At 39.0% G+C, this 24228-nt stretch overlaps 1 protein-coding gene and 1 pseudogene across 1 annotated transcript in view; one reads left to right on the forward strand and one right to left on the reverse strand.

Moving 5' to 3' along the window:
- The window catches only part of SLC9C1 (solute carrier family 9 member C1), a 132511-nt gene that overhangs the window by 107337 nt on the left and 946 nt on the right, over positions 1-24228 (reverse strand). The window contains exons 2-5 of the mRNA XM_090286892.1: positions 23777-23877; positions 14815-14943; positions 11903-12068; positions 4929-5054 (exon numbers count right to left, since the gene is read on the reverse strand). Of these exons, the coding sequence (XP_090143018.1) occupies positions 4929-5054; positions 11903-12068; positions 14815-14943; positions 23777-23877 (522 nt within the window). The remainder of the gene's footprint in view (positions 1-4928; positions 5055-11902; positions 12069-14814; positions 14944-23776; positions 23878-24228) is intronic.
- Positions 19563-22891, forward strand: LOC150021526 (Y-box-binding protein 1 pseudogene; annotated as a pseudogene).

The raw sequence follows: 24228 nt of genomic DNA on the forward strand, positions 1-24228 counted from the left end.
GGGAGTGCTGTCAGCACCAGATCAGACTTCCAGGCTCGCAATGTCAGTGTTGGGGAAAATAAATCCTCGTTACTTCTGACAGTGAAAATCAGTGGAGGTTGGGTGGAGTAAGAAACTGTCAGTCTTTCAGCAGAGTCCGCTTATTTAAAGGGCCCCCACAGTCCTAGAACATCTTCAGACCCACCCATTCTGGGAACAACAGCCAGGGCAACAGCTAGAGGGACACCGGTCCCATAAGGGAAGCGGGAGAGGTGCCTGGAAAAAGGACAAGTACTGAGAAAGTGGTATCGATCCCTTTCAGACCCCTCCCCTATGTACAGGGCCACAACATGGTGAAACAGGTTGCTCTGCACTGATGAATACCTAAGGCTCTACCCCCTTACAACATAACAGGTGCAACAGCTCTACCTGAGACACAGAGGAGGGAATGGGTCAAGGTTCCAGTGATAGAACTAAGCGATGAGGAGATAGCCAATCTAACAGACATAAAGTTCAAAACACTGGTGTTGAAGACTTGACAGACATGCTTAAGTATAGCAAATGCAAAAAGAAAAAAGTGCAGGCTATGCTAAATGAAACCAATGGTGAACAGAAAGAAACTGGGGTTCAAATCAATGATTTAGAACATAAGGAAGAAAAAACAGTCAACCAGTACAGAATGAGGAAACAAGAATTGAAAAAGATGAGGAGAGGCTTAGGAACCTCTGGGACAACTTTAAACATGCCAACATCTGAATCACAGGGGTGCCAGAAGGAGAAATGGAAGAGCAAAAAATTGAAAGCTTATGTGAAAAAAATAATGAAGGGAAACTTCCCAAATTTGGTGAAGGAAATAGACATACAAGTCCAGGAAGCACAGAGAGTCCCAAACAAGCTAGACCCAAAAAGGAACCACACCAAGACACATCATAATTAAAATGCCAAAGGTTCAAGATAAAGAGAGAAACAAAAACAGCAAAAGAAAAGCAGAGAGTTATCTGCAAAGGGGTGCCTATAAAACTGTCAGATGATTTCTCAAAAGAAACTTTGCAGGCAAGAAGGGACTGACAAGCAGTATTCAATGTGATGAAAAGCAAGGACTTACAAACATTATTCTATTCAGCATAGCTCTCATTTAGAATGGAAGGGCAGATAAAGTGCCTCCCAGGCAAAGTAAAGCTAAAGGGGTTCATCATTACCAAGCCATTATTATATGAAATGTTAAAGGGACTTACTTAAGGGGAAAAAAGATAAAAACTATGAACATTAAAGTGAAAACAAAGTCACAACCATCAACAACTGAATCTAAAAAATAAAAATAAAATCCAACTAAGCAAACCAGAATTGGAACAGAATTATAGGTGTGGGGATATTTTAGAGGGTTATCAGCTGAGAGGGGGAAGAGGGAGAAATGGGGAAATGGAGCAGAGATTGAAAAACATAATTTGTTGGTACAAAATAGACAGGGGGGAGTTAATAAGAATAGAGGAAAGGGTGAAGCCAAAGAACTTACATGCACGATCCGTGTACAAACTAAGGGGGGGGGTGGGACTGCTGGAGGGAAGGAGGATACTGGGCAAAGGGGAGCAACGGGAAAAAAATATTGGGACAACTGTAACAACATAATCAATAAAATATACTTAAAAAAATTCTTTCATGAATCCTTGTCTTTAAACATCCACTGCTGGGGAGGGTACTATGAAGAGTACTGAGGCAATTTAGAATTGCTCTTGCCTAACATCATTCCCATGGTTGAAAAGGAACCCTGGTTTTTACACTTGCCAAGTAGAAAAATTTAACATCTGTAAAGGTAGTATGATCATGGGAGGAGAGTTTCATGAATTTGGCCATGTTGATAATTTTGGGAATCTGCAACTGAAACTCAGGAGGCCAACTGTGCTTTCACAAAGATGCAGGGAACTGGAGTTAGAAGACCCAGTGTGAAAATTACTTTCTACCTTAAGAAAGAAAATAGATTTTAATCTGTAAAATATTTGCTGAATGGGTTTATTGTATTAGGCCAGGAAAAGCCTCAAAGCATATTTATTATTTCTTACAATGTCCTTAAACTTTTAACACTCAAGTTAGAAAAGATAAGAATTCTGAGTGCAATCACTTTTCTTAAATTTTTCCTCTTATGAAACATGTGCTAACTTTAAAGGTAAAGCAACTGTTCAAATAATTTATAAAAATAATTATTGTGAAAATCATTACTTTGAAATTGTGTCAATAGATAACAACGAAGTATAAATAAAATATCAGCAAAACAGCAAGTTTCTTTCTTTCTTATGGGAAAATTTTCTTTCAAAATTATTAAAGTTCAGAGAAAGTCCTAAAGGCTAAGAAAATAAACTCACTAGTCAATATAGCAGAGCTTTTATTATTAATAGAGTAATTGCTTAAAATTTTTTTCTCTGAAACTTTTAAACATAAAATTTGTGTTTCATTGATTATTACAAAAATTATAAGGCAAACTCTATGAAAGCAAAAGCTATTATCACCAGGGCTTAGAATAGGAACTATTACATAGTACATATCAATAAATAATTGTTCGATTAATGAATGAATGAACTTCTGCATCAGTTCATTCCTTTCATTTTTATTTTTTTCTTTGTAGTCAATATAATATCAAGAAATTTATCTTGATTAGACGGTAGATGTCATTGCTGATATGGTTCCCTGAAATTCTGTGGTCAATATTTACTATCTTAACTGAGGTCTGGTAGAATACTGAACCAGATTTACAGGCTGGGCATATATCCTTCTTAGTATTATGTAAGACTGTTCTTTGCATTTTTCAATTTTCTCTACAGTGGTCTTTGAATTTTTAAGATGGTTCTGAAGTTAGCTATTTCTTTGTTGATCATTTTAGTTATCTGCAGGAAGTTTTATGGTAAAAGCCCCTCCTGGTTACCATATTGTGTCACCTTCCTTTTTACTTGGATTTTGGAAGAGGTTGTATGTGCGTGGTGGTTTGGCTTTCTCACACACCATATATAACATATATGCAGCATTTAGAGAGGATGTACCTTCCTGTGCTAAATTGGGGTTCTAGGGTCACTCTAGAGGTTTCAACTGCCATGAACTTGGTCAAATAATTGGATACAGAGCAAAGATAAAGATGAGTACTTTTTTGCTGAAGTAAGATAATTGTCCACTATCTGGACCAGCTCCTTTAAGGAAGCACTGTTTATGAATATATAAGGCATGATGAGTCAAAATAGAGGTAAACAGGGCCCCTGGGTGCCCAACAATGAAGCACTTTCCAAGGACAAGGAAAACAATGATGGCTAAAACTTTTTCTTGAGTGATTGGAAAGGTAATTTGGGTTATGCTTGGTTTGCTGGGGATGGGAATAGTAGAATGATTTTACTTCAACATAATAGATTATTTGGCATCATACAGACCCCTGATGTACTAGAATGTGACCTGGAAGTGCCTCTTAAACATTCTTTTTTTAGGGAATAGGGAGGTAGAATGAGAAAATGATGCAGAAGGCCTTAGAACGCAGAAGATGTCCAGTGAGTGGGAAAGATATACATCAGCCATTTTCTCCAGAAGACTATAATAATTGAGCTTCTAAAACTAGTGCAAATGGCAACACAGTAAAAAAGTAAATTAACTTTTCAGTAGTATTATGAAAATATTTGACTTTATATATACACCCTTAAAGGGTCCTATGGACTCCCTCTCCCCAACCCAGACACTACATTCTAAGAACCACTGTTCTAGGAGAGATGTATGGGGTTTTGATCAGAGAGAGGCACATAAGATACTTTTGGAGGTGCTGGTGACATTATATTTCTCACCTTGAGCAGCAATTTCACATGTATCATATTTTTATAAGCACACACACATACATAAGATAAAGGGAGAAAATACTTATGGTTCAGTACCATAAGTATGGTAAATGAGCTCATGTGCACCATGCAATTTCTCTGCTTATAAGTACTGCTTTCAGGCCTTGCAGATGGCCATATGACTCACACTTCCTCCCTGAGCTGATGCTCTCCAGGTTGCCTGCAGGGACATAGTCTCATAGAAAAGGGGAGGGAAGTTGCCTCCTCTCATCATTGGGGAATGCACTCTCTACCTAGCTTTCCTTCTGAGTTCATCTTCAGCACATCAACAATATCTTTCTTTCCTGTTGTCAAGTATAATGTTTTAGCCTAGGACTGTGAAAGAATGCTGCTTTAATAGGCATCCTCGTAAAAGTCCCAACTCAGCCTTACAACATCACAACTAATATTAAATAAGGAATGTGTTTTATAAACACATGTAGTGCTTTTTAAGAAGTAAGTCACTGTACTAATATGATTCCGTCGTCGGCAGCCGTCCGTCTCGAGAGACGATGGTGTAGCTTCCCAAGAGTCCATCTGCACCGCCGAGAATGGCTGCGCAGTCCGACTCGGGAGTGACACGGTATCTGTCTCCTCCCGTGTTGAATCGACATCTTGTGATGATGCTGAAGCTACAGAGCCTGGGCAGGGTAATATGGAGGGTCTGCTGTTGCCCATGCAGCAGACCCCCCCTCTCTTTGCAGCTGAAGGGTCCAAGGGAAAGACGGAGTCGATACAGCTTGGGTTCAGGTGCGCCGCAGGAGTTGCCGGTGTTGACTACAACGTCAAACCGCCTTAGGGACTCCGGCTCCGGATTTTCTGTCGGGGTTTACTCCCTTAGCCTTTCCCCTGAAGAGGTATGCCGCAAGGCAGCGGAGGTTTTTTGGAGTCAGAGTTTTCCTTCTCTGATGTACCCTGACTGGAAGATCGAACCAGCGACACTTAGCTCGCAGGCCAACGCTCAATCCACTGAGCCAAACCAGCCAGGGCAAACTAATATGATTATGCTTGTACAAATATTAATTGTGGTAAGATATTACAAAATCAATGTCAGTTTTTAGAAAATACAAGATTCTTTTATGAAATTAAGAGAAAGAAATAAGTCCTTACCTAAGGAATGGTTCATATATTTCAGGCTGGAGTTAATATCCATAATACTATTAAATATAATAAAAGACATTATAGAGGTCATCAGACTTTCTCCATGAATTAAATTACTTAGGCCTCTAGAAAGACCTATAGAAGGGAAAACATTTTAGGTGAAAAAAAGTCTTCATTAACATTAAAGAATAAAATTTTATTAGCAAGTAGAAGAATATTCTTAGTTATAGATATACATCCCATACTTTTCCTACATACTTAAATAAACTTTAGTCACATTTGAAAATTCACTTCAAGAAAATTTAATTGTATATTAAATGTAAGTTAAGTCTAGACAAGTGTAATTAGGTACCAAATTAACTGTGCTTGATTATGGTTTACATAATCGAGTTAATAAACTAGAGCTCTTACTCCTTGTTTCAAAGCTGGTGAAAACACAAAATTTATTATGTTTTAATTCAGTAATTTTGCTTATATAAATACATCATGTATTTATGTTGAGATCAAAAACAGTGAAAGAATACAGTAAATTTATAAACCAAGACTTTATAACTCTGTACCAAAGTGAAGGATTAAGGCAATTGTCCAGACACTTGCTCTATAATAGAAATAGTCTTATTTCCCCATACATACCTCTTTATGATTTTTGAAATCAAGCTCCATGAATTAAGGGAAGCCTGATATTATCTACTTCTATACTAATTTTCCTTCATTTATGATGATATTCTAAGTTTCGATAGCCATTATCATTTTTCTCTGCAATAATTTTCCAAATTCCCACAGGAAGAAAAGGTTATTGCATGGTAAAAGCCTTTCTTGTGAACATTTCCCTCTATAGCTGTGATCACAACCTAGTACTGTAAACATGCTATTGGAGGAGAAGAAAAAAAGACAGTCTGTTCTTCTGGGAGCTCATTTGCCTTGATGGTTCATTTCTTCACCTAATCCTGCATCTATGCCCTTTGCTGTAGGACTTTGCAGCTCCTCTCACCAAAGATATCCAGTGTATTTTATTACAAAACTTGATGCAAGCAGACAGTCCTGCCACCAGCATGGTAGCAATTCCTGACTACCCTACTAGAGAAATGTGGGAAATACTTAAGCATGGATCCTCCTTGTTGATGACACAAAAGATCACTTAGTGTCCAGGTGACCCTCCAGCCAATTGTAGATTTATTAGTGAGCCTAGCCAAGATCAGCAGAATCCAGCCTATATCATCAGAACTGCTGGACTCATGAGAAATAATATATCATTGTTTTATCCCACTGCATGTTGACCCTGACTGGTGTGGCCCAGTGTGTTGGGCATCATACCATAAAGTGAAAGGTTGCTGGTTCTATTCCCAGTCAGGGCACATACCTGTGTTGAGGGACAGGTCCATGATTGGGGACTTGTGAGAGGTAACCTATTGATGTTTCTCTTACACATCGATGTTTCTCTCCCCTCTCTCTCTTACCCTTGCTCTAAAAATAAATAAAATATTTTTTAAAAGCCACTGTGTTTTGGAGTTTTTTCTTACTCAGAAAAGCCGGATAGTGTTATATAATTATTTAATTTTAGAAAATAGAACTATAACAAAATGTGAATATTTGAAAATAAATAATAGGCCTGAGGGCATAAGAGTAGTCAAGAGACCATACCAAGCTCAAGACAATGTGAATGTACTCATGTACTCATAGGTCTAGGCAGATTTTTGTTCTTTTCTTGAGACTAAAGTTAAACAATATAAAAACCTGCTTTGAAAACTCAGGCAAAAATATTCCCAAGAAAAAGACTTTATTTATTTATTTTTAAATATATTTTATTGATTATGTTGTTACAGTAGTCCCATTTTTTCCCCCTTTGCTCCCTTCTACACAGTAATGTCCTTCTCTACAGCAATCCCACCCCCACTTAGTTTATGTCCTTGGGTCATGCATATAAGTCTTTGGCTTCACCCTTTCCTATGTTCTTAACTTCCCCCTGTCTATTTTGTACCAATGAATTATGCTTCTTAATCCCTGCACCACTTCCCCATTGCTTCCTCTTCGCCCTCCCAGCTGATAACTCTCCAAAATATCCCCACACCTATGATTCTGTTCCAATTCTGGTTTGCTTAGTTGGATTTTATTTTTATTTTTTAGATTCAGTTGTTGATGGTTGTAACTTTGTTTTCACTTTAATGTTCATAGTTTTTATCTTTTTTCCCCTTAAGTAAGTCCCTTTAACATTTCATATAATAATGGCTTGGTAATGATGAACCCCTTTAGCTTTACCTTGCCTGGGAGGCACTTTATCTGCCCTTCCATTCTAAATGAGAGCTTTGCTGGATAGAGTAATCTTGGTTGTAAGTCCTTGCTTTTCATCACATTGAATACTGCTTGTCAGACCCTTCTTGCCTGCAAAGTTTCTTTTGAGAAATCATCTGACAGTTTTATAGGCACCCCTTTGCAGATAACTCTCTGCTTTTCTCTTGCTGTTTTTGTTTCTCTCTTTATCTTGAACCTTTGGCATTTTAATTATGATGTGTCTTGGTGTGGTCCTTTTTTGGGTCTAGCTTGTTTGGGACTCTCTGTGCTTCCTGGACTTGTATGTCTATTTCCTTTGCCAAATTTGGGAAGTTTCTCTTCATTATTTTTTTCACATAAGCTTTCAATTTCTTGCTCTTCCTCGTCTCCTTCTGGCACCCCTGTGATTCAGATGTTGGCATGTTTAAAGTTGTCCCAGAGGTTCCTAAGCCTCTCCTCATCTTTTTCAATTCTTGTTTCCTCATTCTGTACTGGTTGACTGTTTTTTCTTCCTTATGTTCTAAATCATTTATTTGAACCCCAGTTTCCTTCTCCATTGGTTTTGTGTGTATTTTCCTTCATTTCATTTAGCATAGCCTTCAACTCTTCCCTTATGCATTTGCCATACTTAAGCATATCTGTCAAGCCTGTAAGTATCTTTATCACCAGTTTTTTGAACTCTATGTCTATTAGGTTGGCTATCTCCTTGTCGCTTAGTTCTCCCACTGGAACCTTGATCCATTCCCTCTTTTGGGCTATACTTCTCTGTCATCTCAACTTCACAGGCTCCTGTGTTTGTTTGCCTCTGTGTCTTAGGTAGAGCTGTTGCATCTCCTACATTGTAAGGGGTGGAGCCTTAGGTATTGGTTAGTATGGCGCAAGCCATTTGATCATGTTGTGGTGCTGTATGTGAGGGAGTGGTCTGAGAGGGAGCAATGTCCCTTGCTCAGCAGTTGCCCCCTTTCCAGGCACTTTTTCCACTTTGATATGGGACTGGCACCCTTCTGGATGTTGCCCCGGCTGTCGCTCCCAGAGTGGGTGGGTATGCAGGCCTTCTAGGTCAATGGGGGCCCTTTGAACTAGCAAACTCTACTCAGAAACCACAGTTTCTTCCTTTGCCCCAACCCCCACTGGTTTGCACAATAAGAGGCAACGAGGCTTTATTTTCCCTGGTGCTAGAACCATGACCTCTATGGTCTGGTCTGGTCCTGGGAGCTCCCCAGGTGTTCCTTCCTACTTTTTAAAACATGCTGACTGTGCTTTCTGCCAGCCTGCCACTGCTGCCACTGCTGCTGCCACCACACAGTATCCTCTCTGCCTTGGCTCCACCCCTTCTACCTGTCTGGATGAGTATTTCTTCTTTATATCTTTGTTGGACTTCCATGCGGCTCGATTTTCTGAAACTTCTGGTTGTCTATAGTTTTGAGGTAGTTGTATTCCTCCTTAGTTGTGAAGGGAGATGCAGCGTGTCTGTCTAGGCCCTCATCTTGACTGAACTTCCTCTATTTTTGTTTTAAAAGATACAAAGTGAGAAGAGAACAAAGATCCAAAAGTAATGACAAGAGGGCCAAAATTTATAAGAATAACTGCAAATTTACCCAGAGAAATTTTTTAAATTCAATAATAGCATGCCAGGAACTAGTGGAATATTAACTAGATAATCAGATTATCAACAGTGTTAAGGGAAGTATGACATGTCACAGGTAGTGTAGAGCTCCCCAACTCTTCTGAGTAGAAAAGAGGGTGGCACTGACAGTGTCCCATAGAGGCTAGGTTAGGTGATAGATGCTGGCACTTCCTTCTTCCAAAGTTCCTCATAATCTTAATCTCCTTGTTCTGAAGACTTGGTTTGTCTTTATTTATACAGATGGACTTGTGTCTCCTTATTAAGAAGTACTGGGAGAAAACAGCCCTGACTGGTGTGGCTCAGTGGATCGAGTGCCAGCCTGTAAATCAAATGGTCACTGGTTTGATTTCCAGTCTGGGCACATGCCTGAGTTGCAGGCCAGGTCTCCAGTTCAGGGTATAAAAGAGGCAACCTCACATTGATGTTTCACTCCCTCTCTCCCCCTCTCTTCCCCTCTCTCTAAAAATAAATAAATAAAATCTTGACTTCTGGCCAAGAGGGAGACATAGACAGACATGCTGCACCTCCTTCCACAACTAAGAAGGAATACAACTACCTCAAAACTAGAAACAACCAGAAATTCCAGAAAATCAACCTTTATGGAAGTCCAAGAAACAAAACTATAAAGAAGAAATACTCATCCAGACAGGTAGGTGGGGCAGAGCTGGGGCGGAGAGGATTTGGTGTGGTGGTGATAGCAGTGGCGGCAGCAGAAATCCGGCAGTCACACATTTTAAAAAGTCAGGAGGGACACCTGGGGAGTGTTCCCAGCCCCTTATCAGACCGAACAGCTCACGGTTCCAGCACGAGGGAAATCCAAGCCCCATTGCTTCTGATTGTGCAAACCAGTGGAGGGTGGGGCAGAGGCAGAAACTGACATTCTCTCAGCAGAGTTCACTTGTTTAAAGGGTCCCAACAGTCCTAGAACATCCGCAGACCCATCCACTCTGGGAACGACAGCCAGGGCAACAGCTCAAGAGGTACTAGTCCCATATGGAAGTGGGAGAAGTGCTTGGAAAAGGGGTGAGTGCTGGGAAAGTGGCATTGTTCCCTCTTTAGACTCCTTCCCCACATACAGCGCAACAACATGGTGAAACAGGTTGCCCTGTATGATGAATCCCTAAGGATCCACCCCTTACAATGTAGCAGATGCAACAGCTCTACCTAAGACACGAGAGCAAACAAACACAGGAGCCTATGAAGATGAGGAGACAGAGAAGTATGGCCCAAAAGAGGGAATGGATCAAGGTTCCAGTGGGAGAACTAAGCAACAAAGAGATAGCCAACCTAACTGATGCAGAATTCCAAACACTGGTGATAAAGATGCTCACAGGCTTGAAAGATATGCCTGAGTACGGCAAATACATAAGAGAAAAAGTGAAGGCTATGCTAATTGAAATGAAGAAAAATCCACACAAAGCCAATGGTGAAGGGAAGAAAACCAGAGTTCAGATCAATGCTTTGGAACATAAGGGAGGAAAAAACAGTCAACCAGTACAGAATGAGGGAACAAGAATTGAAAAAAGCGAGGAGAGGCTTGGAAATCTCTGGGAGAACTTTAAACGTGCCAACATCCGAATAATGGGGGTGCCAGAAGAAGAAGAGGAAGAGCGAGAAACTGAAAACTTATGAGAAAAAATAAGGAAGGAAAACTCCCCAAATCTGGCAAAAAAAAAAATAGACACACAAGTCCAGGAAGTGTGGAGAGTCCCAGGTGAGTTGGACCCAGAGGGGACCACACCAAGACACATCATGATTAAAATGCCAAAGGTGAAAGATAGAGAGAATCCTAAAAGCAGCAAGAGAGAAGTAGAGAGTTGCCTACAAAGCGGTGCCTATAAGACTATCAGCTGATTTCTCAAAAGAAACTTTGCAGGCAAGAAGGGACTGGCAAGCAGTATTCAATGTGATGAAAAGCAAGGACCCACAACCAAAACTACTCTATCCAGCAAAGCTATTGTTTAGAATGGAAGAGCAGATGAAGTGCTTCCCGGAGAAGGTAAAGCTAAAAGAGTTCATCATTACCAAGCCATTATTATATGAAATGTCAAAGGGACTTACTTAAGAAAAAAAAGATCAAAACCATGAACACTAAAATAACAACAAAGACACAACTATCAAGAACTGAATCTAAAAAATAAAAACAAAATCCAACTAAGCAAACCAGAATAGGAACAGAATCATAGGTATGGGTATCATTTGGAGGGTTATCAGCTGCGAAGGGGAAGGGGAAGAAATGGGGAAATGGTGCAGGGATTAAAAAGCATAATTAGTTGGTACGAAATAGACAGGGGAAGTTAAGAATAATATAGGAAAAGGTGAAGCCAAAGAACTTATATGCATGACCCATGGACATGAACTAAGGGGAGTGGGATTGCTGGAGGGAAGAGGGGTACTGGGCAGAGGGGAGCAAAGGGGGAACAAAATGGAACTACTGTAACAACATAATCAATAAAGTATACTTAAAAAAAAAGAAAACAAATTAGGTAATTATTTTTCCTGAATTGATTTGCAATGCATTGCCTTGATTTGGTATTTTACTTTTAAATATATATATTTTCTCCTAAAATAGGGTACTCTGAAACACTGTATGATTAATGATTTTATTATTTTGTACTTTTCAGGCTTTTTATTTGAATGGTGACACTGACTTCAAAGGCATTTTCTCTCTCTTTCTCTCTCTCCCTTTTTTTTTTTTTGCAAATTGCGTTATCTTAATGACAGTGCTTTCAAAGGAAAGGAGGTGTTGGGCAATTGAAATGTCACCACAATGTATGTGCTATATTGTAAAGCCCACAGAACTATTCTGTTGGTTCAAAGTAGAAGCATGTAGAAAGGTAAGGATTCCAAATAATCCCCTGCTCTATTCCATAACTGAATGTAAGACTTAAAAAAATATATACTAACTAAGCTCATCAGTGGCATTTCCTTCTATTCTATGCATCACCACTCAAATTTCTATGCTCATCTCAATGCTCCAGTACCCCATTTTACATTGTGAAAAGCCACAGTGAACAAAAGATCTTAAAATCGAAAAGTTAAACATATAATATATTTTAAATATAGAAAAAGAGAAAAATATACATACCAAGGTCTCTTATAGCAGCTACAGTTAGCATGGAATCTGAACTCAGAAGGATGGCAGAAAATAATAACCATGGTGTGGTTTTCAAATTTAATATATTCACGGATGTCAGATACCAAAGTATTAAGGTATAATTGATGAAAAATCCAGGGATTGTAATTAAAATTACCTGCAAAGAATTTTTACAGTAAGAAAAATTAAACTGACTTTGTATTTTATTTTTAAAAGCAGTCAATCAGGATTACTGGAGAAGTACAACCACACTCAGTCTAACAAGGGAAATTTCAAATTATCTTATTTAACAACTACGTACTTGCAATTCTGGAAATAAAGAGGATATATTGCAATGAGATTCTTAGGACCTAAGAAATACTAGATTATAATTAAAAAACAAACTTTTAATTTTCTTGCTAAAGCTATTAAATATAGATATGTATTATCAGGTATAGACATACATAACATATATATATATATATATATACATACAGATATATAGATACACACACACTTGACTATGCATAAAAACTGAGACATAGCTTATAACACAGAAAAACACAAATTTACAAAAAAGTGACAAAAAAGAAAAGGAAAGAGAAAATATGGTAACAAACAAAATGTAGGGAAATGGCAGAGGACTATAAAAAAGGTGGGAAGAAAAATTCTGTTATTTTATGACTGAAACGCTATCTACCTTCTGTCTTCCCACCATTTCCTTCTACATTCTCTGATTCTAACTCTGGTGTCTATTTAGCAATTTTATTCCCAAATGGACTTGGGAAAATATGGTGAGTGTGCCTAAAGTTACTTATAAGAATTCAGAACTGCACTTGCATATTCATTGAAGTATCATTTACAATACTGAAGACATGGAAGTTACCTTAAGTGTCCATCAACGGATGAACGGATAAAGAAAATGTGATACACACACACATATACATAATAAAATATTATTTAGCCTTTAAAAAATATTGCCATTTGCAACAAAATAGATAGAACTTTAGGGCATTATGCTAAGTGAAATATATCAGACAAAGAAAGACAAATTACCATATGAACTAACTTATATGTGGGATCTAAAAGAAAAAGAAAAACCTGAACTCATAAATACAGAGGCTGAGGGTGGGGGTGAGGGAAATGGATGAAGTGGTCAAAAGGTACAAACTTCCAGTTATAAATAAGTCATGGGATGTAATATACAGCATGATTGCTAGAGTTAATACAGCTGTATTGTATATTTGAATGTCAATTAGGCTTATTTTGATAGTCTTTTTAAAATATATATAAATATCAAATAATTATGCTGTTTATCTGAAACTAATATAATGTTACATGTCAATTATTTCAATTAAAAATAAAATAAAAAAGAATAATTGTAAGGGTTTTATAATAATGTAAAATGCTCTTAATTGTCTTCTGACTATTTAGCTGCTTCACTTGTATAGAGACACTCATACAATATGAACTGGGGAATGAGCGCTGGACTCTAATTCAGCAGGCCCAGGTGCAGGTACTAGTGCTGAGTGATTTTGGTTAAGTCACTTGATTATACATCATTAACCCAATCTTAGAAGCAGCAGAACAATAGTAGAGAGCTTATGTGGTGTTACTGAGGGGCGTCTTCTGTGGATAAAGCTTGATGACAGCATCAGGATGGTGAAAGAAAATTAAGGCCCTATAGATCAGTTACTTCTAGAGTGGGTGAGTTCTCATTTTTAAGGTTTGTGGTCAGGGTTGTTGTATTATTGACTCCTATTTGAAGAAACAAATTAAAATGAGGATCTGAGACAAGGAGATTGTGGGTTGTTAGGCCCAAATCCTTGTTCTTCCACCACATAGCTGTTGTTGATACCTCAATAAATCACATGGTATGTTGTTTGCAAAAGTGGCTGCAGTAATTCTGCTTCCTGAAGCCACACCATTAAGTTGTTATCTCCCACTCTGACTTGGGTCAGTGATATGATTCACTTTGTCTAAAAGGAGAAACTTAGAAAGCACTGGCAAATTTGAGCTTTCCCTCTCTTGCTGCTGTTTGAGACTCTGCACTGCCATGTGAAGAAGCCTGAAATTACCTTCTAGATGATGAGATATATGTGTCTCAGTGACCTTGTTGCCTACAGCCAACACTAACAGTACCAGCCAGCAGACACATGAGTGGGGCCTTCAGCCTGCTGCCTCAGCTGACCTCCCAAGTTGAACAGGCTCAGGAGACAGCTCAGCAGAGATAATCAGAACCAGCCCAAATTACTTTTAAATCTCTCTTCTTTTCAATTTTATTTTTTGGTCATTAATTTGACCTCCATTTTTTCTGGATTCAAATTCAAGTGTATTGTACATTGTTTTAATAGTTTTGCTTCTAATGTTTTGTTTACTTTGAAAGCAATGCACCCCTTCTTGAGATCTGAAGCATTTTTTTCCCTCAAGGTCTTTCCTTGATGATGTCAAATCTCACATGATTAGAAAAAATAAATCATAATAGTTGGTAAATTACAGTTATAGTTGTTTCTGTAAGTATTCGTCTCTATATTTTTCTTCTATGTGTGGGTGTGGCAAGTTTTAGAAGGTAAGTATTTAAAACAACTTTATTAATAATTTTCTTTTACTGAACCTCATATATTTCATAATACACTCTTATAGCATATCAGGGTTAAAATTATAACTGACATTAAGTTCTACCACTCAGGTTTTCAGAATTACTTTTTCTTCCATAATTTTTTCCCTGTGTCTTCACTATTCTAGACATATGCCAAGATATGGTTTATTCACTAAAATATAAAGTTGAATGTACTGCTCCCATACTTCATACTTATTCCCATCATATTTATTTTCTAATTTGAGCAAAATCTTTAAAAAATGTGAACATAGATAAAGTGTAGTGGCTCATGAGTGAATAATATTATTGAAAAAGAACTTTTTACCTGCAAAAATAACTTGTGGAGCATGTAAACATCCATGTCAAATGCAATGTTAAAGATAATTACTGGTGTAAATAAATCAAAAAAGAGTTTTGGATCCATCCATTGTATGGCATCTGCATATCTTTGGACCTAATAATATAAAATATGTCATTTTCTCATTTATCCATACTTCTATTAGCATAGAATACACGCCAGGCACTCTTATCTTTAGCAAAATAGAAAAATATACATCATAATGTAGTAAGTGCTAAAGTTTTAACTGTTGAATTTTTATAATTTTCCATCAAATTATCACCAAATAGAGTGGAAGTTAATGTACATATCTACATTAATTGTATTTGTTTAAAGAAAATACAGTATAAATAGAAAGTACATTTACATGGACACTAGATATTATCTAGGTGATTTTCAGGCATACAAAAGGAAGAATATTTCAGATTAATGAATTATCATACACAAAGTCCACAAAGGAATAAACAATCATACCAAACTCTAGAAACTACAAATAATTAGCCATGGATTAGATAGAAGTTGTGTATGGAAGAATAGCACTGTGTGGGAAGTTAATGCAGCTTATGAAATAACTAATTAATGGTGTTTATCATAAACTATTTAATTGTTACTTATAAATTTTATTATGGGCATCCATTCAACATCCATTCAGTAAAGAAATACTGAGTATCTTCTGAGTTAGGCGATAGCTATGCATTTGGGAGCTGATTCTCCATGGTCTCTTGTGCTCCATGTCTTATGAGTGGAGGTACTGATCGTTCTTCTTTCAAGTCTACCTTTCCAAGAACACTTGAATGACTGACATTTTTTAATTTGTTTGTTTTCTTAGAAAGAATATTTTACTTTATGCAGATATGTATATTTTGATTACAAAAGCCATATGTGTACATGGTAGGAAATTTGTAAGATGTCAGAAAGTACAAAGTAGAAAATAAAAATTATCCCATCAGCAAAACAACCACCCAAGTCCTCACATCTTCCAATTTCTTCTGTTTAAATATACATTTAGAAACTTGTCTATTCTAAATGCAAAATTAGTATGATAATATTATTTACTTTTTATTTTTTGATATTTTAATTATATTTTATTTTTTTATGCTATTACAATTGTCCCAATTACTCTGCCTTTGTTTCCCTCTACCCAGCCCCTCTTCACTCCCTCAGGCAATCCCCAAACCATTGTCCACGTCCATGGACCACGCATATGGACCATGCATATATGTTCTTTGGCTACGCTATTCCCTATGCTGTATTTTACATCCCCATGACTATTCTGTAACTACCAATTTGTACTTCTTAATTTCTTTACCTTTTTCACCCATCCTCCTCTAACCCTGTCCTATCTCACAACCATCAAAACATTCTCTGTATCTATGATTATTTTCATGTTCTGCTTGTTTATTTTATTTTTTAGATTCAATTGTTGATAGGTATTAATTGTCATTTTATTGTTCATATTTGCTATCTTCTCATTCTTAAAAAGGTCCCTTTAACATTTTATATAATACTGATTTGGTGGTGATAAACTCCTTTAGCTTTTTTCTTGTTTGGAAAGCTCTTTATTTGTCCTTCAATTCTAAGTGATAGCTTTGCTGGGTAAAGTAATCTTTGTTGTAGGTCCTTGCTTTTCATCAGTTTGAATATTTCTTGCCAATTCCTTTTAGCCTGCAAAGTTTATTTTGAGAAATTATCTGACAGTCTTATGGGAGCTTCCTTGTAGGTAACTAACTTCTTTTCTCTTGCTACTTTTAAGATTCTCTCTTGGTGTTTAAACTTTGCATTTTAGTTATGATATGTGTGGGCCTCTTTGGGTTCTTCTTGTTTGAGGCTCTGTGTTTCCTGGACTTGTATGTCTATTTCTTCACCAGGTTAGGGAAGTTTTCTGTCATTATTTTTTTCAAATAGGTTTCCAATTTCTTGCTCTTTTTATTCTTCTTCTGGCACTCCCAAGGTGCAAATGTTGTTATGCTAAAAGTAGTTTTGGGCTTCCTTATGTTTCAAATTTCTGATTTGATTCTCAGCTTTATCCACTCTACTGTGGATGAGAAATTGTTCTTTATTTCAATTGTTGTATCTTTTGTTTCTGACTTGGTATTTTTTTATGCTGTTGAAGTCCTCACTAAGTTCCTTGAGCATCTTTATAACCAGTGTTTTGAACTCTGCATCTGATAGACTGCTTATCTCTACTTTGTCTAGTTCATTACCTGGAGGTTTGATCTATTCTTTCATTTGGGCCATGATTTTTTTTTTAAATATGCTTTGTTGTTTATGCTATTACAGTTGTTCCAATTTCTTTTCCCTTTGTTCCCCTCCATCCAGTGACCCCCCCTCTGTCCAGTTGTTGCCCCCTTAGTCCATGCCCATTGATTGTGCATATAGTTCTTCTCAACATCTTCTTATCTACTCCACTACCTCCTACTATGCTTCTTAATTCCTGTACCATCTCCCTCCCTTTACCCCTTCCCCCCCCACTGACCTCCACCCATAATATTCCCCATACCTATAATTCTTTTCACGCTCTCGTTGCCTACTTAGTCTGCCTAAGTAGCTTCTGTTGTTGGTTGTTGTGATACAGTTTTCATTTTAATGTTCATAGTTTTGATCCTCCTTCTCCTAAACAAGTCCCTTTAACATTTCATATAACAGTGGTTTGAATCTGATGAACTCCTTCAGCTTTACTTTGTCCTGTAAGCACTTTCTCTGCCCTTCTTTTCTGAATGACAGTTTTGCTGGATAGAGTAATCGTGGTTGTAGGTTTTTGCTTTTTATTACTTAGAATATTTCTTGCCAGTCCATTCTTGCCTGCAGAGTTTCTTTTGAGAAATCAGCTGATAGTCTTATTGGGACCCCTTTGTATGTAATTCTCTTCTTCTTTCTTGCTGCTTTTAAGATTTTCTCTTTATCCTTGATTTTTGACATTTTGATTATAATGTGTCTTGGTGTGGTTCTCCCTGTGTCCAGTTTTTTTGGAACTCTCTGTGCTTCCTGACCTGTAAGTCTATTTCATCCCCCAAGTTAGGGAAGTTCTGCTTCATTATTTTTTCATGTAATTTTTCAATTTCTAGTTCTTCTTCACCTTCTGGCAGCCATATGATTCAGACGCCGGCCCGCTGAGAGCTGTCCGATAAGTTTCTGAGCCTCTCCTCATATCCCTCACTTCTCGTTTCCTCTTTCTGCACTGGTTGACTGTTTGTTCCTTCCCTATGATCCGATTTGTTTATTTGATCCCTAGTTTTCTTGCCCTCACCACTTGTCTCATATGTGTTTTTGTTCATTTCAGCAAGACTAGTTTTCATTCCATCCCCATCTTATTTAAGATCTGCTGTTAGGTCTGTAAGCATTTTTATAACCAAAGCTCTGAACTGAGCCGCAGAAAGATTTCCTATCTTCTGCTTTGTTAGATTAAATATTTGCTGTCTGGTCAGCTGTGTCACCGGGATCTCTATCATGATCTGTGCCATCATGGCAACTTAGTGTTTACCTTTGCTTCCTGGGCAGGGCTGTCAAACCTCCTATGCTATAGGGGGTGGAGCCCCGTGCACTCATCACAACTGGGCAACCCATCTCACCACACTGTCCTGCCTCCATTGCTGCTGCCGCCGTGGACAGCACAGCTTGAACTCTCCTCTCCAGCTTCACCCCTTCTACCTGTCCAGACGAGCACCACTTCTTTATAACTTCATATGTTGGATTTTCGTTTGTTTTCTGGAACTTCTGGTTATTTCTGGTTTTGTGGTAGTTGTATTCCGTCTCAGTTGTGGAAGGAGACAGAGTGTGTCAGTCTAGGCCTCCATCTTGGCCGGAAGTCTCCTGTGTTTGTTTGCTTCCGTGTCCCAGGGAGAGCTGTCACTCCTACTATGTTATAAGGGGCAGAGCCTTAGGTATTTATCAGTACAGGGTGACCTGTTTCACCACGTTGTGGCACTGTATGTGGGAGAGGGGTCCGAGAAGGAACAATGCTCTTGTCCAGCACTTGCCCCTTTTCCAGGCACTTCTCCCACTTCCGCACCAGACTGGCGCCCCTCTAGTTGCTGTCCTGGCCATCGTTCCCAGAATGGGTGGGTCTCCGGATGTTCTAGGTCCGTGGGGGCCCTCTAAACAAGAGGACTCTGCTGAGAGACTGGCAGTTTCTGCCTCCGTCCCAACCCCCACTGGTTTGCACAGTTAAAAGCAATGAGGCTTAATTTTCCCCAGAGCTGGGACAGTGAGCTACACAGTCTGGTGAGTAGCTGGGAATGCTCCCCAGGTGCCCCTCCTGACTTTTTAAAACGTGTAACTGTGCTTTCCACCAGCCTGCTGCTGTTGCCGCTGCTGCCACCACCACATCGTGTCCTCTCTGTTCTGGCTCCGCCCCTCCTACCTGTCTAGATGAGTATTTCTTCTTTATATCTTTGTTTGCTGGACTTCCATGCAGTTCAATTTTTTGGAACTTCTGGTTGTTTCTAGTTTTGAGGTAGTAATATTCCTTCTTAGTTGTTGAGGGAGACGCAGCATGTCTGTCTATGCCTCCATCTTCGCTGGAAGTCTGGGTCGTGATTCTTTGTCTTCTCATTTTGGCAGCCACTGTGTGTTTGTTTTTATGTATTAGGTAGAGGTGCTATCTCTCCCAGGCTTGATAAGAGTGGCATAATATAGTAGGTGACCTGTAGGGTCCAGTGGCTTGGGTACTCCAGGGGTGCCCATTGTATGGCCTGTGTACACCTTCCTATTGTAGTTGAGCCTTGATTACTATTGGCATGCCCAAGGTCAGCCACCACCTGTGTTCTGTCCAGGGTCACACAGCATAAACTACAAAGTGATTTTCAGGTGGCTGCTACTTGTGCTGCGCTTGGAGGTACCCAGGCAAGGCCAAGCTGTGAACCAAGGCCAGTTGCTGCTAGTGCCAGGCCTGGGACCACTTAGCGAGAAGTATAAGGCTCACTGGAGCCAGATGCTTCTTGATTGAGAGAATTTAAGAAAACCTGAAGCATGGGCCAAGGAAAGGCATTTGTAAGGAAACACCACAGGAACCACTTTGGGTGGCCTGAAAGTTGGGTGGAACAGGGCCTCAGGGAATCACCAGGGTGGGGCAAACAGTGTGAGCCAGGCTGATGGAGTCTCAGATATGGTACTCTCCTGCTGGCTGTGTGGCTGTGTAGCTCTGTTAGGGAAGGGCTCAGAAAAGGAAAAATAGACTCTGCCAGCACTTCTGTATGGGAGAAAGCTGCCCTCCCCGCCAGCTCTCTCCCTGTTGCTGGACAATTCAGTTCCTCCCCATATGTCTCTGATGCCTTTTATCTACTGTCCTAGCACTGGAGCTCAGAGGGATTGAGTCTGATTAAGTCTGTGTTTGAGCCCTTTAAGAGGAACTACCTGGCGTTCTAGCAATTTCTGTCTTCCAGAGACTCAACCCCTACAGGTTTTTACAGCCAGAAGTTATAGAGACTTTTCTTCCTGGTACTCAAACCTTGGGCTGGGCTGCCTGGTGTGGAGCTGGGAGTCCTTGCTCCTGAACTATCCCCTCCAATTTTTAGCTGCCACATGTGGGTATGAGACCAGCCTATTCCATGTGTCTGCTCCTCCTTCCAGTCTTGATGTTGTTTCTTATTTAATTCCATAGTTATAGGACTTCCATTCAGCTCAATTTCTGACAGTTATGAATGATAGTTGTTCTATAGTTTAGTTGTCATTTTGATATGGTTGTGCGAGGAGGTAAGCTATGTTTATGTATGCCACTGTCTTGACTGGAAGTTAAATGGCTAACAATTTGGAAGATAGAGCAAGTTTTTCTCTCTAGAGCAAGAGGCAAATTTAATATATTGTCCAGTTTAGTAAAGATAATATCTCCCCCTGGGCAAGAGGGCAGATGAGCTAACTGTGCATCATAAAATATTCAAGTTCTCTAAGCTCAGGTTTTATCTCCAGTAATCCATCCCATTGCGTATGCAGGTTTTGTCTGGCCCTCTTAGCTCCTCTCTGTGGGAACTGGGACTCATGGAACAGGCCCAAGAAAATGCTATTAGTTTGGCTTTCAGTATTGAGATGAGTGATAAAATTCTTTTTAGTTGGCCCAGAAGTTGCATGGGTTTTGCCAGGCCCATGAAACTTTGGCAGGCTAAAGTATTAGCTTGCAAGTAGAGTAAAATCATAGACCCTTCACAGTTTTTGACATATGGCTTCTTCCTTTAAAAAACTGACAAATAGTAAAGTCTATAGATGTACTTAAAATTGAATTCAATCCATAGTAGGAGCAGAGAGCAGACCCCAAAGAGTCCTGATCAACCCCACTGCTGATCTAGTTACCATCACACCTCAGGAGGAGCTGCAGCTGCCTGTAGCTGGCCCCAGTCACCATCAGGGCAACCACGAGCAGTGAGGCCAAGACCCAGCAACAGCCCACACCCCCTCCACTCTCATCCCCACCCTCAGCACTGCCTACACTAAGCCCAGCACTACAGGCAGCAGCATCCCAGTTTTGGGTGGCCTCACATTCATGGAAACCTGAACATCATTGCAACAAAGTTTTTTGGACAGTAAAATGGTTCAATGTAAGAAACAGATATGGTTCCAACAACAGAAATGACACCAAGGAAGATGTATTTGTATACCAGACTGCCATAAAGAAGAATAACCCCAGGAAGTACCTTCACAGTGTGAGAGATGAAGAGGCTGTGGAGTTTGATGTTGAATTAGAAATGAATACGTAGGCAGCAAATGTTAGAGGTGCCAGTGGAGTTCCAGTGCAAGGCAGTAAATATGCAGCCTACTGTAACTTTTATAGATGCTATCCATATCACAGGGATCCTCCATGCAATTTCTAGCAGAATTATCAGAATGGTGAGAATGGAGAAGAGAGTGAGGGACTGGAGAGTGCTCCCAAAGGCCAGGCCCAAAAGCATTGCCCTTACTGCAGGTGATGGTTCCCACTTTTCTACATGTGGAGACCCTATGGGTGTGGACCACAGTATTTCTGTAATGGGGAATGAACTCACTATACTTATATAAAGCTATCCATATTAATCTAAGTAAATATTAAACCCAGCTTGTTACTCTAACTTGATTTTTCTCTCGAAGCTGGAGTTTACATGTTAAAAGTTTCTAAGTGTACTTTACCTGAATCAACAGGTTCAATTCCTATGTAAACCTAAGAAACAGCCTGACAGTCTGACCTCAGAGCCCCTTCGACTCAAGGATGATGACCATAAAGGTCCATATCGGGACCAGCAAGGACACTGTCCTTATGTCTACAACTCCTCCCCCTGCTGCTTTCCCTCTTATCTGTCCTCGTAAAAGCCTCTGGCTGTGCTCAGATGTTAAATTGTAAGTCTCCCAGCTAGTAATCAATTATATCAGTTTTCTTGCAAGCTTGGAGATATGCTGGCCATAATCCACAGGTATCCAAGGAAGGGAGGAATGCTAATGCAAATAGAGAGGTGACACCAGAATGAAGGGTGTGAATCCCCTTTCAGGCCCTCCTCTCCTTACTCCCAAGAGGAACAGCATGCCCACACTCCCTCTGGGAAGTTTTCCCCTCCTGAATTCTCACCAACTCCCTAAAAGGATCACTGGCTTGACCAGAGAGGGGATATGGGATTTTGAGGACAAAAAAGTCCCCCATCTCCCAAACTGATAATTGGAGTAAACTTCTTTCCTTCATCTCAGCACTTGTCTCCTGAGTTTGGCTTTCAAGGTGACAGGCAGTCTAGACCTGGGTACATGTCATTTTCTCAGTTTCATGCCAACCCTCCTGTGCAAGGGGAAGTGAAGGCGGGTGCTGGCAACCAGAGCACAGGAGAACAAGGTAGACCAGTGAGACAGAATAAGTGTTGGGGCTATAGACCACGATTCCATTGGGGCATTCTTCACCAAAGACAGCCTAGGGCAACAATGAAGAAGATAAGGAAAATCAAGGAGATGAGACCCAAGATCAGCAGCCACCTCAACAGTCTGTACTACTGCAACTTCAATGACACAAATGCCCAGAAAACCCTAAACCACAGATGGCAAAGAAACAAAAGCTGCCCATCCACCAGCTGAGAATTTGTCCCTTTGGAGGCTGAGCAGAGTGAGGCTGAGTAAATGCTAGCTTACCATCTCTATAAATGTATATGAAATTCCAGCAATAAGAAATGAACAAAAGATTAGAGCGGAAATCCTTAAGTGCTTGCTTTTTGCCTGTTGACCAGATAACTAGAACTATCTGCATTATTTCTACAGAGTGGGGTTTTTATTATTTTTACCTAAAGGTATCTCTTTTTGGTAATGAAAGACATGTTTTCTTCACTGCTTTTTAAAATTTTATTGTATTATTTCCACTACCATTTATGCCCCCATGCACTCTCCCACCCCCACCCATAACCCCACCCCACTCTCTGCAATCACCACACATTGTCCATGAGTTTTCTCTTTTTTTCTTTTTGTTTCGTCCCTCCATCTCACACCAACAACCTTAGAACTTGATTTTTCTCAATATACTTTTAAATGTTTTTAAATTGTTTCATGTATGGTCAAGTTGAGATTTTTAAGAACCTCATTTTTAATTTGTATTAAAAGTTTACAACTTTATTTTTTCAAAAAATCAACAAGCTGCAAGCACCTGCTAAAGGTCTTAGATCATTGTCAAAAAAATTATTAAAATTGCTTTTGTACCAAAAGCATGTAATTATAAAACCTGTTCATGACAAATAAAGTAGTAATCTGTTTTTGTTCTACATAAACAAACAAACAAATAAATAAATAAACAAATAAATAAATTCAGACCTAGGCTCTGTTTGGCTGTGTTTATCTGGATTTCAGCTCTTTCACACCTGTTTTTTTTTTCCCCTACACATATGATATTATCTAGATTCTAAGCATCTATCAAATGACAAAACAGTGAAGAGACAAGTATTTTTATAAATTTTCTTAAGCCATCTTTGTACTTATATGAATCTTAGCTATAGTACAAAATACTCATATTTACTATACACACCTGGTCTGACATAAAACTTAACATTTCAAGACTGCATCCAAGTAAAAATAGTATCACAGGGAAAGGAATTGGAAAGTCTTTCAAGCGTAGGTTCAAAAATGCTGCAAAAAGATGTCTTTATTAAAAAGCAGTAAAATATCACATTTTAAGAACTTTAATTTGATATGATTTCTTAATACTGAGGACAATGAAATACTGTTCTACTACTCAATTCTTATTCTTTCATATTTGAAACCTTCCTTCACAGTTAAGCACACAGAAGCAATGTAATAGTTAATCCACTAGATATCTGCTTGACCTGTTCTATGAAGTATCTCATTTCTTAATTGTTAGTAAATATTGCTAGCAATTATTGGTTCTTGGGTCACTACTAAAATATTGATAGCGTTTTTTGCACTTGCTATAAATCAGGTAGTTTCTTTAGCAATCCTGCAGTGAGAGGTTAATAAATA

This window comes from Furipterus horrens, unplaced genomic scaffold, assembly GCF_987537825.1.
Source record: "Furipterus horrens unplaced genomic scaffold, mFurHor1.1.pri manual_scaffold_1, whole genome shotgun sequence".
Classification (NCBI taxonomy): Eukaryota; Metazoa; Chordata; class Mammalia; order Chiroptera; family Furipteridae; genus Furipterus; species Furipterus horrens.